General features: G+C 44.7%; 1 protein-coding gene across 2 annotated transcripts in view; it reads right to left on the bottom strand.

Annotated features, from left to right (window-relative positions):
- Positions 1–15778, bottom strand: part of TMEM240 (transmembrane protein 240) — a 63718-nt gene that overhangs the window by 13086 nt on the left and 34854 nt on the right. For both annotated transcript variants that reach the window (XM_077250150.1, XM_077250149.1), the window contains exon 3: positions 2461–2669. In XM_077250150.1, coding sequence (XP_077106265.1) covers positions 2461–2669 — 209 coding nt within the window. The remainder of the gene's footprint in view (positions 1–2460; positions 2670–15778) is intronic.

The following is a 15778-nucleotide window of genomic DNA, read 5'->3' on the forward strand; positions in this document are numbered from 1 at the left end:
AAAGGCCCATATCTCTGGAACCATATGGTGGATTTATAAAAAAAAAGGAATACAGTGGGAATAAAATAAGAGCAAAAACTGGATACATTTGATTTGGTGACAGATCCCCTATTTACTGATGATAATAGTATTGTTGCTGGGAAAATTACCGTTTAATCTATTTGCTAACTAGATCACAATTGCCCAATGGTTGGCCTTCAGCATGGCAAGTGATTCAGCTGTAGAATCCTGCATCTTCCTCTTTTCTTGATTGATAGTAGCAGTGCTGCCTTGCATCTTCATGTCCGCCCCTGAAATTCTGCGCATGTGTGAAACATTGCCAAGCTGGAGCATGCGCATTAAACTTGGAACTATAAACTGAAAGCGGTGGTGTTACCACACAGCTGTCAGGTTCCTCCCTATCCCTAACACTAGGGGGCACCTAGCTTGCCCTATTCCCTGGGATACTTCTGAAGGTGAAGATGCCATGGCCTCCATCCTTGCCTTATGTCCTGAGTCAGCCCTCCGCCTGTTCTCTTCCCCCACCCATGGAAGAGGGGTGCTGCTGTGCACTGTAGTACACCAACCCGACAAACAAGGCAACACAAACAAGGGTTAACAGAAAACTCCAAGCATACAAAATATTCACTCACATATAACAGAGGAATGCACTGGGGTGTGGAGGCAGGGGAATAAACCAAAATAGAGAAGGATAGTGAATTACCTCACATACAAACCAAGCAACAGTCACTAATAACTTCTCAAACACCCTTTCTCATATGAATACCTATCCCTCCGGAAGCCATGCAGCAAATGCTAGCTCTGACAAGGATTTGCAACAGAGCCCAGATTATAAAGAGGAAAGTAGTGGCTATCTGAGCTCAGGTACTAGCACAGAGAATTCCAACATGGGCAATTAACCCCTGTTCTGCCAGAAGGAATAAACACCATGAAAATGAAGGAGAAGTGCTTGTTCTCAGCGTGGAGTAGGATCAATCAGACGCTGCGGTCTTCTGGCTCCACACTGTCGTGGTAACCCTGTGAAAGGTGGACCAAGATTATAAAACCATGGCTGCCTTCTTCCAGAAATAGTCAGACACAGGTCCAAGGGTTGGGACTGGCATTAAAGCTTAGCTCTACTGAAAAAATTACGACTGAACTACTGAACCACACAAAACTGATGGACAGGGAAGCTACTTTTTTTTGGAAGAGTCATTTTTATACCACCTTGGAGTACCTCTATGATATGATTAAAACCATTTTTGAGTTTCAGTTTTGATAAACTCGCAGCAGAATCCATGATTTGACCAACATATTCGAGTCTAGCCTTAATAAAGGCACAATAAATTTATTCTGCTACTTATGGAGCAACACAACAGGAAAATTCTACAGCTTGTTCTTGATGGACCGGTGTCTTATTTAGGTCGGCGCAACTGAGGCCAACTCATTGAATACCACCAAACCAAAACCACAAGAAAGAAAGGTAAAACAAGATATTAAGAATTGTTAATTATTAAAGGGAATCTGTCACCCCATTTTAGGCCTATAAGCTAAGGCCACCGCCATCAGGGGCTTATCTACAGCATTCTATAATGCTGTAGATAAGCCTCCGATGTAACCTGAAAGATAAGAAAAACAAGTTAGATTATACTCAACCAGGGGCGGTCCCGGTTCGGTCCGGTCCGATGGGAGCCTCAAGTGCGAAGGCGCTGGGCCTCTCTGACCTTTCCCGGCGTCTGCGCACTGCAGTACTTTGCTCTGCTCTCAACAGGGCAGACAAAGTGCACCTGGGCAGGATCCGCGACAGGAAGCAAAGAAGAGGATGTTATCACATGAAGATGGGAAGCACCGGACCGCGACGCCCATCGGACCAGACCACACCGGGATCGCCCCTGGATGAGTATAATCTAACATGTTTTTCTTATCTTTCAGGTTACATCGGGGGCTTATCTACAGCATTATAGAATGCTGTAGATAAGCCCCTGATGGCGGTGGCCTTAGCTTATAGGCCTAAAATGGGGTGACAGATTCCCTTCAAGAAAATCTCAAAAACTTTACCACTATGTAGGAAGTAGTGATGAGCGAGTATACTCGTTGCTCGGGTGATCTCCAAGTATTTGTTAGTGCTCGGAGATTAAGTTTTCGTCATGATTTACGGCTGCGGGACAGCCTGAATACATGTGGGAATTCCCTAACAAACAGGCATTCCTCACATATATTCAGCCTGGCTAGCAGCCGTAAATCATGCAACTGCGGCAACGAAAACTAAATCTCTGAGCACTAGCAAATACTCGGTGACCACCTGAGTGTGCTCGGAAAAACCCAAGCAACTAGTATACTCGCTCATCACTAGCAGGAAGTAGACCCAGTTCATAGGGTAACCTGTTTCACCTGTGTTGGTCATGTTGGCCAAGCTTCGAAATTGCTGCCAATGGGTCTGTTCAGAGATAACTGGAAATAATGAATAAATCATGCACTTACCATATCGTCTACTGGTCCTCCATGCTCTGACAGCATAATGTAGAACCCCGTCCATCCAGACCAAGAACCAGCTTATACAAAATCCTAACAAGAGTCCCAGCATCAGGTCAATCTCCTGCTTAGTTACATTGTCGGTGACAAAGTAATTCTCTGATGAGTCCACCACTGACTGGTCTCCGTCGTACGGGATGACATAGTGAACGTGGTACCTGGAAGAGTGGTCGGGGTGAGAAAGAAAAATTCATGGTTAGATCATGGTAAATAGAATGAAAATTAATGTGCTAAATGAGAAGAACTTTAGAAGAACAATTGAATGGATTTTCTCCATGGGACATGTCAATGAGATATGTCACATGGATCAGATTGAGAGTTGGGCCAAAGAGATGGGTTCTATCAGAAGAATGAATAGATGTAGCCATCGGCCACGTCAATGTGAAAAGTTCTGAGATGCTGTGAGAAATCCCATTTACCCCTTAAGCTACTTACCCAACAAAAGATAGCACTGAAGTAGTAAAATAGGTCGTTGGATTACAAGAAGAGTGAAAAAAGTAAAGCTTTCGAACACAGATATCATCAAAAGCTTTCTATTATAAATGACTATTGATCACATGGCCTCCCGCACAAGTAACCTACGGACAAACTCATCTGTAGTTTCCAAGATGCTCCCTCTTCATCAGCTTGTTATTTTTCAATGTTTTTTCTTTTTTTTCCTTTTACCATCTGGACCAACTTTTAAGAATTCAACCCCTTCACCACTTAGCCTGTTTTCACTTTCATGACCAGGCTAAATTTTACAATTCTGGTCAGTGTCAATTTATAAGGTAATAACTCTGGAATGCTCCAACGGATCCCATTGATTCTGAGAATGTTTTTTCTCGTGACATATTGTACTTCATGATGGTTGCAAAATTTGTTTGATATGACTTACATTTATTTGTGGAAAAAAAAATTGTCGAAAATGTCGCAATTTTCAAATTTTTATGCCCTTAAATCAGAGAGTTATGTCACACAAAATAGTTAATAAATAACATTTTCCACATGTCTATTTTACATCAGCACAATTTTTTAAACTTAATTTTTTTTTATAGAAAGGTTAAAAGTTGACCAGCAATTTCTAATTTTTCCAACAAAATTCATGAAACCATTTTTTTAGGGACCACATCACATTTGAAGTGACTTTGAGGGGTCTTAATGACAGAAAATATCCACAAGGGACACCATTCTAAAAACTGCACTCATCAAGGTGCTCAAAATTCGATTCAAGAAGTTTATTAACCTTTTAGATGCATCACAGGAATTAATGAAACATGGAAAGAAAAAAATGAACATTTAACTTTTTTTCAGAAAAGTTTTACTTTTGACAGTTTTTTTTATTTTCACAAGGGTGATAGGAGAAAATGAACCCCAAAAGGTGTTGTGCAATTTCTCCTGAGTACGCCGATACCCCATAATTGTGGAAAAACTACTGTTTGGGCGCACGGCTGGGCTCGGAAGGGGAGGAGAGCCATTTGACTTCTTGAATACAAAATTTGCTGGAATAATTAGAGGACACCATGTTGCGTTTGGAGAGCCCCTGATGTGCCTAAACAGTGGAAACTCCCTAGACCCCTAAAGGAATTTACCTATATGTGTCATGAACACCTTGAACTTCACAGAAGTTTATAAGGTTGAGCCGTGAAAATAAAAAAAATAACATTTTTCCCACAGAAATGTTCTTTTAGTCCCATTTTTTTATTTTCACAAGGGTAACAGGAGAAAATGGATCCTCAAACTTAGGCTGCCGTCACACTAGCAGTATTTGGTCAGTATTTTTCATCAGTATTTGGAAGCCAAAACCAGGAGTGGGTGATAAATGCAGAAGTGGTGCATATGTTTCTATTATACTTTTCCTCTATTTGTTCTACTCCTGGTTTTGGCTTACAAATACTGAGGTAAAATACTGACCAAATACTGAACGTGTGATGGCAGCCTTATTGTGTAATTTCTCTTGATTACACTGATACCACATATGTGGTCGAAAACTACTTTTGAGGCAAAGTGCAACGCTCAGAAGGGAAGGAGGGAAATGTTGGAGTTCAGATTTTGCTGCACTGGTTTGAGGGTGCCATGTCACATTGGCAGAGCCCCTGAGGTGCCAGGACAGCAATACCCCCCATAATTAACCATTTTTTTTTACAAACTACACCTCTCAATGAATCCATCCAGGGATGCAGTGATCATATTGACACCACAGGTGGGTCACAGAATTTTATACCATTGGGAAGTGAAGAAAAAATAATTACATTTTTACCACCAAAATTTTGTTTTAGCCCCAGATTTTACATTTTCACACTGGGAAATGGGTAAAAATGGCACCAAAATGTGTTCCATAATTTCTGCTGAATGTAGAAATACCCTATATATGGCTGTATAGTACTGCTTAGGCCAGTCTCACACGTCCAGATAATTCTGGTACCGGAGAAAACGGTACCGGAGTTATCCGTGTCCGTGTGCTCACGTGGCACATCAGTATGACACACGGGCGGCAGCCGTGTGCCGCCCGTGTGCTGCCTGAAGACCACACGGACAGTGCAGGAGAGACAGCGCTACAGTAAGCGCTGTCCCCAGCGTTTGGTGCTGAAGCCGGCATTCATCCATTCTGTCCTGCTCGGCTGAAAGCAGCGCTTGCAGGAGCGAAGGGATGAAAGATCAAGGTTTTTTTGGTTAAAAATAAAGTTTGGGGTCACCTCCCGCGTTCCACCCCCACGCACCTGCCGGCTTGCAGAGAAATACTCACCCAGCTCCCGCGATGCCTCCTCTCAGCACCGGCAGCCTGTCCTGAGTGAACGGTCACGTGGTACCGCTCATTACAGTGATGAATATGTGGCTCCACCCCTATAGGAGGTGGGGTGGGAAGAGGTGGTACGCGGGAGGTGACCCCAAACTTTATTTTTAACAAAAAAACTTGATCTTTCATCCCTTCTCTCCTGCAAGCGCTGCTTTCAGCCGAGCAGGACAGAAGGGATGAATGCCGCTTCAGCACCACATGCAAGGGACAGCGCTTAACTGTAGCGCTGTTTCTGCTGCGGCGGTATGTGCACATGGAGGAGAGTGCACACTGTTCTCCGTGTGCACGTGTGCGGGACGCTTTGCGGACCGTGCTGCCGGAGAAAAACAGACATGTCTCCGTGTTTTGCACACGACACATGGTCCGTGAAAACACGCAGGCATGTGCATATGGAGCGGCCCCCAGATGCAGGGCAGCGGGGTACTCGGTACCGGGTCTCTCGGTTCTGGGGATGTCACGGTGGCCTGACCCGGTCCGTGGCCCTGCTAAGGGGCGCCCAATTAAAGGTGTAGGTGAAAGTTTGTCAAGTGTTCGTGACGCCACCTGTGGTATTCGGTCAGGGTGACCAACGCTGCTAGGGGTCCGCTGGGGTGATGGAATGGCAGCTAGATGTTGTAACTTCCCACAGGTGAACTATGTCCCCAGGGCTTCCCTTGATGAGTAGACGGTAATGGTGTAGGTCGCAGTAAATGACGAGGACACAGGGTTGCAGTCTCTTTACCTTTTTACTGAAGGCTTCGGCATCCGCAATCCAGAGCACTGCTAACAGGGCTGGCTGAGACCGGCCGGTCCGAAGGCACATCCAGAGTTCCCTTTACAGGTGGAAATCAGTAGCCTACCTACTAGCGCCTGGGTGTTGTAGTACCTCCCTGCTGAGCACCACGGGATAGTCCTCACAACTGTCGTGTATGTTTCTGTTCTTTCTCTCCGTCCCCCAGATGATATGGATAGGACGCACCCGTATGATGGGGTAGGCCTGGAGTTATTTTATAGGGACCCTAGGGACGCCCCTCTCCCACAATTGCCTCCATTGTCTTCATTAGGTGTAAAAGGTGAGGCAGCCAACCTAAAGTTAACTGCCCTGCCGTAGTTCAAAGTAATGCGTCGAGTCTATTACTTCATCGGCGTTCCGGCCGCTGGCTACGCGCCTCAGAAGGATGTTGCCGATCTTGGGGCACGACTCCTACTGGTTCTATCGCCTTTGTGCTGTGATCTCGTTTCTCACTTCTCCACAATATCCTTCGCTTCGTGTCCTTTCTTAAGATGCCGCCGCAATGAGGTGCAGGCACGGCTCCGTAACGATCTGTCCTTTGCTAGGCCTCTGTCAGGATCCCACCCCTGACAGGGACCCCCCTGAATCTTCCCAAGTAACGCTCTCCTCTCACTAGATGTTACCTGGGCAAAACCCAGTCAGCTTCTCCCTAACTTTCTATCCAGCCCCCAGTTTTACCAGATTGTGAGGAGTGGCCTAATACATAGAACCCTTTGCTCCCCCTGATGTCCAGAGTGTGAAGTGTAATGTGTGACTGTGATACCTGGTCAGGTGAACTCCTTTAGTGCCATCAGACGTACCATCACTCCCCTTAGCGGCAGAGCGACATTACTGCAACGACCAGGTCTCTGGGGCGCTGCACTCCCACCCCCGTTAAATCCAGTACTCCCGGACTGGGAAAGAACAACAATACATGTTAGCCAAAGACATACAAAATTTTGAAATGCTGTAAACAAGTAAATTTTAACAGTGCTTCCCTTTATGGGAGGTGAGGACACTTGAACGTTACAAACAGAAACATATTTACATTGTGTTGAAGATTTTAAATAACACTTATTAAATAACTAGCTATAAATAACTATCATTACCCAGCCGGGCATACTATCTACTATCTACTTAAGTGCAAACTTTTCTCGAACAATAATTTTCCTTTAAGGGAATAAGGGCAGGTACCCACTAAAGGCATACTACAAGACTAAAGTGCAAATCAACATTTTTCTCCTAGCTCTCCTCATATGCAGGACTCTCTTGTCTACCCCCACGGGCCTACTGCATCTTTCCTTGGCTTTCTATCATCAGCTCTAATAATCACTTTAACTTCAATTTTATTCACATATCATTATCGACATTTCCATTCCTTATTACTGTCTTTCTATCTACATACTACTACTATGTAAAACATTATTACTATCTAATTATTTAAGGCAACATTATGGGTTAAACTAAGTGCATAACTAGACATTCCCTTTAAGAGGGAAACCAAGTCTCTTTGAGGTAGTGCAACTCTCAAGTTGCAAGTCCGTTTAAAGCAAGAACTTCTGCGCTGTAATCCGGAACAGTCTCTTCAAAAAGCTCTTCTTTTTGTAAAACCAGTAGGGGGCACCTTTAAGAAGGTGCAAACTATATACAGTGACAGTTTGTGAATCATTCACCGTCCATGATCCAGCAGTCTTTTAGAACACTGATGAACTTGTGCAAAAACAAACATAAAACAATAGGGATCCCGGGTCAACAAAGGGATCCCTTTAAGAACTAACCCTGGTCGGGTTTAAAACAGCAGGAAAACAAACAGTAAACTATTTACAGTTTCGTTGCTCCAAGGTTTATCCTCATAGTAGGTTGCAAGACACCAGCCGGTAGCGAACACTTCCTGACCGGGGAAGCTCCGGTTCCCTGTTCTCGGCTGATGCGGTGTCAGTATCAGTGGTTCGTCTCTCAGGTGCGGTCAGGGATGTTGCCGATCTCAGGGCACGACTCCTACTGGTTCTATCGCCTTTGTGCTGTGATCTCGTTTCTCACTTCTCCACAATATACTTCGCTTCGTGTCCTTTCTTAAGATGCCGCCGCAATGAGGTGCAGGCACGGCTCCGTAACGATCTGTCCTTTGCTAGGCCTCTGTCAGGATCCCACCCCTGACAGGGACCCCCCTGAATCTTCCCAAGTAACGCTCTCCTCTCACTAGATGTTACCTGGGCAAAACCCAGTCAGCTTCTCCCTAACTTCCTATCCAGCCCCCAGATTTACCAGAGTGTGAGGAGTGGCCTAATACATAGAACCTTTTGCTCCCCCTGTGGCCGGAGTGTGAAGTGTAGTGTGTGACTGTGATACCTGGTCAGGTGAACTCCTTTAGTGCCATCAGACGTACCATCACTCCCCTTAGCGGCAGAGCGATGTTACTGCAATGACCAGGTCTCTGGGGCGCTGCACATAGACCCATTCATTTGAATGTGTCTATGTGTGTCAGTGTCTCTGGTACGTGAGAAAACTGTCACTACACGTACCGGAGCCACTGACGTGTGAAACCGTCCTTAGCCATACAGCAAGACTCGGGGGGATGGAGCGCTATTTGACTCCTGGAGTGCACGTTTTCCTAGAAAATAATAAAATAAATCTTGAAAGACTTTTCCGATTAATTTCTATTGTAAAACTTTGCTGTTCATGTGATTAGTGTTTTGAGTGTTTTTTTCAGCTTCACAGTTTTGAAAAACGCTTGATGATGGAAAAAGAAAATGCACGTCACTTGAACGAATCTGCTGCGAACTAAGCACTGTCCAATCAAAAGGATGCAAAAAATTATTCTAAAACTTTGCAAAACCGCTTTAGGAAATGAAAAACTACCTAAAAAATTCCTAAGTTTTCCTCTAGAAAACTTGTCATTTTTGACCACCTCAAAAAAACTCAGTGTGCACAGAGCCTTAGGAGCAGCTTCTGCACGATCCTGCAGACGGACTCTCATTGTGTGCACACTTCTGCCTACCATATAATCATTCTTATAGGTATATAATGTTGCACAGGACTTTTCTGCTGCCCTTGTCCTCCCACTGCAAAATCTGCAGCAGTAAATATTGCTGTGGATTTGTCTGCAATAGCGTTGAAGATGTGATGCACGTTTCACCCTTTGCACTAAAAAGAAAGAATTACAATTCGCTGTGATATCTGATGCGTTTTCATTTTGGAAAAAGCAAACAAAGCTCTGATGAATTCTGGGATTTCGATTGTGCTCACCTTATCTTAATAGAAAAGGAAAATCCCGCATTCATCTCTTGGCTCAGCCATATAGTTTCATGGTTATATATCTTATGTCTAATAGTGATGAGCTAACGTGATGGGATAAGGTGTTATCTGAGCATGCTCAGGGGCTAACCGAGTGACTTTGGTGTGCTCGAAAAATATGTCCTAGTCCCTGCGACCGCATGTCTGGAGGCCGTTCAACAGCCGCAACACATGCAGAGATTGTCTAACAATGTCTACTTAACATGCAGTACTTGTGAACAAGACCTAAGAGAATAGGTGGAAAGAGCTGGAGGCTAAGGCTACTTTCACACATCAGGTTTTTTGCATCAGGCACAATCCGGCGAATATTGGAAAAAAACGGATCTGGCGCAGATTGTGAAAAACTGATGCGACGGATCCGCTTTTTCGACGGATGCGGCTAGCATATCTAGATAATTGGATAAAAAAAATTTGGAGCATGCTCAGTTTAAAAAAACGGAATCCAGCGCCGGAATCTGTTATTTTCTGGATCCGGCACCTTCTAGCTCCCATAGGCTTCCATTCTAGCAAACAGCCGGAATCGCCGGATCCGGCGCTTCCGGCTTTTTCGCCGGAGACAAAAAACGTTGCTATGGACGTTTTTTCCAGAAACCGGAAATGGCAGATTTGCCGGATTCGGCGAAAACCGGATGAAACGCAATGTCATCCGGAGCAATCCGGCACTAATACAAGTCTATGGGAAAAAAAATGGATCCAGCAGCAACATTCGCTGGATCCGTTTTTTTAAAAATTAGCCGGATTGAGCCTGACGGCGAAAACCTGACGTGCGAAAGTAGCCTAAGGGGTCCTCACTCAGGGCAAGATCACACTGAGTCTTTTTGCTGAGATTTTGGAGCAGAAAGTCTCCAAAATCCTCCCAAAAATATAAAAATCCTGAAAAACTTGGAATTTTCACTCCAAAAATTCAGTAAAAATTGTGAACACACCCTCGGAAATGTTTCTGATCCAAATCTGCAGCAAAATCCACATGTATAACATACAAATGGCAAATCTCATCCACATGCCCGGAGCTGTAGTCCACTGTGGAATTTGCGTCCACAAATCTGCAGCGTGTCCGTCCTGTTTCATCTTACACAAATCCTTCCTCCTCCTTCCAGTGATGAGTGGAATCTGAGTGGTGCCACAAATGTCTGTCCCCCCACATGTTGGGGTTTGGTGGCATGAATCACCACCAGCACCATCATTGCCTTATTTTGATTTAGGCTTGTGCCCAAACTGAATCCTAATAGTAATTGTATAGCAGTATTTTTTTATTTACCGTATTACATTGCTTTTTGTCTGGAGCTTGATTTTTGAGTATTGTATGGTGGCATTTATTTTGGCACCGCGTGTCGTCACTACTATGGTAGCATCTGCATTGCCTATTATTGCTATTTGAGTATGTAATTAATGACGGTGTCGTTATCTGTGCGCTGTATGACAGTATTACATGGTGCAATACCGTGCAACAGCCATGATACAGTTGGCACCGATATCATCATTGAAACTGAGTTTTTCAGGATTTCCCCTTAATAAATGCCGTGCGTGACAACTGCTTCATGACCTGAATCTCAATCTGGTTTGGCAAATTCCGAGCGTGCCGTGGCCCTTTTTGTTTCTATTGGGCAAGCCTCCGCTTCCTTTGCAGTCAGTCCTACTCGTGTCTCTCTGCAGTCGCTCAGCAGGGGATTAATGGCACAAAGTGCTGCATCCATGGCTGCATCCTCGCTGGCACAATGCAGCAAGAACGCAGCGCAGGTAGCGGGGGTTATGCGGAGATAGCAGGGCTGTCAATCACACCGGTATTAGTATTAGGTCTCGGCAAAAAATGCTGGAAACATACAAATGTTTTCTGTAAACAAAGAGCCGCACGGCGGAGCGCATCCTCCGGCAGACACAATCTACAAATGACTTAATGTGACACACCTGCACAGCAGAAGCCGCTGGTTAACTAGAGACCAAGAAAAAAGAGCTAGAACACACAGCGGGTCGACAGATTGCAGGGAAGGAGCCGCTACACTGGCAAAGGATCCTTGAAGGAGCGGAAGCAGGTGTTCAATACAGACCCCGTTGTGAATGCACACCCTCAACTAAATTAGATGTGGTCCAGTAACAGCTAGCACTGAAGACAGACTACCTGTATAATCTGTAATAACAGCTCCGGAGAAGACACTTACTACGGGGATCTATGCTAACCCCTCAACGGACATTCCCCCTGCCCTGCTGAAAAAACATTGTCCCCATCTGCCTCATTATAGGGAATCTGACATCGAGGGTTCCATCTGAATCACATATTTCAGAGATTTACAAGGAAACCCCAGTCTAAGTGCTCAGCGAAGAGTGCAGGATAAATGTGCACCCCAAGAGCATGCTATGTTTGAGTCCCCGCGTCTGCATGTCTCTCAGCTCTTCGACAGTCGCAACACATGCAGGGATTGCCTAACAAACAGGGAAGCCCAGCATGTGTTGCGGCTGTCTAACAGTCACGAGGATTCAAACATATTATTAGAGCACACTGAACATTATTAGAGCACGGATGTGAAGGGGTGCTCTGTAAGCGGTCATGAGTGTCCAAATTATAGGGACCTGCTGCAGCAGGTATGTGCTGTAGACCAGCTGGGCATCAAAAGCCAAGGACAGCGCAAAAGGCAAAGGCAAATCTATTGCAAAAAGAAATGCGCTGTATGCCAGTGTGCGAGTGCCGTGCAGCAGGGAGGAACGCGGATACAGCGCGGCTCTTTTTGCAATAGTTTTGCCCTTCACATCCAGTTCATATTAAAGAATGTTCTGATGAATGTCCTGTGACGGACCGAAAACGTTCATAACCATTTTTGTCTGGATGCACAAATAAAAGGAAGCACTTTTTTGTTCAAATACTAAGTGACAAGTTTATTATTATATTTTGACGGGTTGGATACCTGACTCGAGCACCAACAACACTTTTACTATAGAGTGCCGTGTTAGTCTATACTATTATTAGAGCATGAGCATACTCGTAAAACACCTTACCAGAGAACACTCGCTCATCACTAATTGGGGTTTTTAAAGGTACATTATTAAAAGGAACCACAAGTCACATGCTTACATGCTGACCAAGCCACAAGAATCATAAAATATTATTCATTAGTACAAAAAATTACCAACAAGCTATGCACAGGGAGAGGAGTCTGTGGTTTGAAAGAGGAATCCACTGGGCGGCTCTCTCCAGCTGGAGTCCACTTGGCGGCTCTCTCCAGCTGGAGTCCACTTGGCGGCTCCCTTCAGCTGAAGAGACCACTGGGTGACTTTCTCCAGCCGAGGAGACCACTGGGCGGCTCTCCCCAGCCGAGGAGTCCACTGGGTGGCTCTCCCCAGCCGAGGAGTCCACTGGGTGGCTCTCCCCAGCCGAGGAGTCCACTGGGTGGCTCTCTCCAGACGAGGATTCCACTGGGCGGCCCCTTCCACCCGAGTAGTCCAGTGGGCGGCTCTCTCCAGCCGAGAAGTCCACTGGGCAGCCCTCTCCAGCTGAGAAGTCCACTGGGCTGCTCTCTCCAGCCGAGGAGTCCACTGGGCGGCTCTCTCCAGCCGAGGATTCCACTGGGCTGCTCTCTCCAGCCTTTATGCAAGTTGGGATAGACCAGTCAATCAAGCCAAGCTTGGCAGGAAGAAGCTGGAGGGAGCTCTGGGCAGAGGTGATATTATAACTACATTTTCTGCAGTAAAACCCAAAAAAATTCAGAGCCTCTTTTTTGTTAAATTGTGGCATGTTCCATCAGATGCCATATTATAGAGTGAGTCCTCTCCTAAAATCCTTGCATCCACAGGGTATATTTCCATAATACGGCACCATTTACAAGCACCATATGGCGGTACACAAAGTGTCTCATTATAGGCTCTGTGTGCACACCGCTGTAAGCATATAACAGAGCCGTCAATATTATTCCTGTTTTTATATGTAGATGTTTTTGGAGTTTTACATGACTGGAAATATAAAGTAGTAATCATGGGGTAGGGATTCTACATTTCAAGTCAGCCAGGAAAATGTGAAATGAAGCAACCCTGGCGATCAGATCATATCACTGGGGTATGCTGCCAGAGCTTATTACAGATGGAGCAGTAACCTGACACCTCAATGTGCTGCTGTAACCTGACACCTCACTGTCCTGCTGAAACCTGACTCCTCATTGTGCTGGCAGTCTATCTGTCTTGAATAAAATTGGACTTAAGGTACCTTCACACTTAGCGACTTTACAACGATATCGCTAGCGATCCGTGACGTTGCAGCGTCCTGGATAGCGATCTCGTTGTGTTTGACAGGCAGCAGCGATCAGGATCCTGCTGTGAGATCGCTGGTCGTTGCTGAAAGTCCAGAACTCTATTTCGTCGCTGGATCTCCCGCTGACATCGCTGAATCGGTGTGTGTGACACCGATCCAGCGATGTCTTCACTGGTAACCAGGGTAAACATCGGGTTACTAAGCGCAGGGCCGCGCTTAGTAACCCGATGTTTACCCTGGTTACCATTGTAAATGTAAAAAAAAAAACACATACTCACATTCCGGTGCCCGGCGTCAGCTTCCCTGCACTCCTCCTGCATCCTGTGTAAGTGCCGGCCGTAAAGCAGAGCAGTGACGTCACCGCTCTGCTCTGTGGGAGATGCCGGAGATGTTCGGCGCTGACACAGGATGCAGGAGGAGTGCAGGGAAGGGGACGCCGGGCACCGGAATGTGAGTATGTTTTTTTTTTTTTACTTTTACAATGGTAACCAGGGTAAACATCGGGTTACTAAGCGCGGCCCTGCGCTTAGTAACCCGATGTTTACCCTGGTTACCAGGGGACTTCGGCATCATTGGTCGCTGGAGAGCCGTCTGTGTGACAGCTCTCCAGCGACCACACAACGACTAAACAGCGACGCTGCAGCGATCGGCATCGTTGTCTGTATCACTGCAGCGTCGCTTAGTGTGAAGGTACCTTTAGCTGTTTTTAGAGAGTGAATGGTGAGTTCAGAAGACAGGGGAGAGAAAGAAGTGGCACATGAGTGGAGAAAGAAGCAGATTTCTTTCATAAGATATATTATAAAGTTTCTTATATTTGCCTAACACAAAGTTTGTTGAACTCACACTTCCCTTAATAAATATACAGTGGTGTGAAAAAATGTTTGTCCCATTCCTGATTTCCTATTCTTTTGCAGGGCCCTGTAGTTTTTGAATTTCTTTTACCCTTAATAATAGAGACCTTTATTTGAAATCTGCATTTTGTGATTACTTGTGTTATCCTTGTTTAATATTTAGATTTGTTTGGTGATCTGAAACAATTAAGCGTGACAAACATGTACAAGAATAGGAAATCAGGAAGGGGGCAAACACTTTTTCACACCACTGTATTTTTAACCCCTTCATGACCCAGCCTATTTTGACCTTAATGACCTGGCCATTTTTTGCAATTCTGACCAGTGTCCCTTTATGAGGTAATAACTAAGGAACGCTTCAACGGATCCTAACGGTTCTGAGATTGTTTTTTCATGACATATTGGGCTTCATGTGAGTTTATTTGTGAAAAAAACGGAAATTTGGCGAAAATTTAGAAAATTTTGCAATTTTCACATTTTGAATTTTTATTCTGTTAAACCAGAGAGTTATGTGACACAAAATAGTTAATAAATAACATTTCCCACATGTCTACTTTACATCAGCACAATTTTGGAAACAAAATTTTTTTTTGCTAGGAAGTTATAAGGGTTAAAATTTGACCAGTGATTTCTCATTTTTACAACAAAATTTACAAAACCATTTTTTTTAGGGACCACCTCACATTTGAAGTCAGTTTGAGGGTTCCAATGGTTGAAAATACCCAAAAGTGACACCATTCTAAAAACTGCACCCCTCAAGGTGCTCAAAACCACATTCAAGAAGTTTATTAACCCTTCAGGTGTTTCACAGCAGCAGAAGCAACATGGAAGGAAAAAAAGAACATTTAACTTTTTAGTCACAAAAATGATATTTTAGCAACAATTTTTTTTATTTTCCCAAGGGTAAAAGGAGAAACTGGACCATGAACATTGTTGTCCAATTTGTCCTGAGTACGCTGATACCTCATATGTGGGGGTAAACCACTGTTTGGGCGCACGGCAGGGCTCGGAAGGGAAGGAGCGCCATTTGACTTTTTGAATTAAAAATTAGCTCCAATCTTTAGCGGACACCATGTCGCATTTGGAGAGCCCCCCATGTGCCTAAACATTGGACTCCTCCACAAGTGACCACATTTTGGAAACTAGACCCCCCAAGGAACTTATCTAGAAGCATAGTGAGCACTTTAAACCCCCAGGTGCTTCACAAATTGATCCGTAAAAATGAAAAAGTACTTTTTTTTCACACAAAATTTCTTTTAGCCTCAATTTTTTCATTTTCAATTGGGCAACAGGATAAAATGGATCCTAAAATTTGTTGGGCAATTTCTCCTGAGTATGCAGATACCTCATATGTGGGGGTA

This window comes from Ranitomeya variabilis, chromosome 4, assembly GCF_051348905.1.
Source record: "Ranitomeya variabilis isolate aRanVar5 chromosome 4, aRanVar5.hap1, whole genome shotgun sequence".
Lineage (NCBI taxonomy): Eukaryota > Metazoa > Chordata > Amphibia > Anura > Dendrobatidae > Ranitomeya > Ranitomeya variabilis.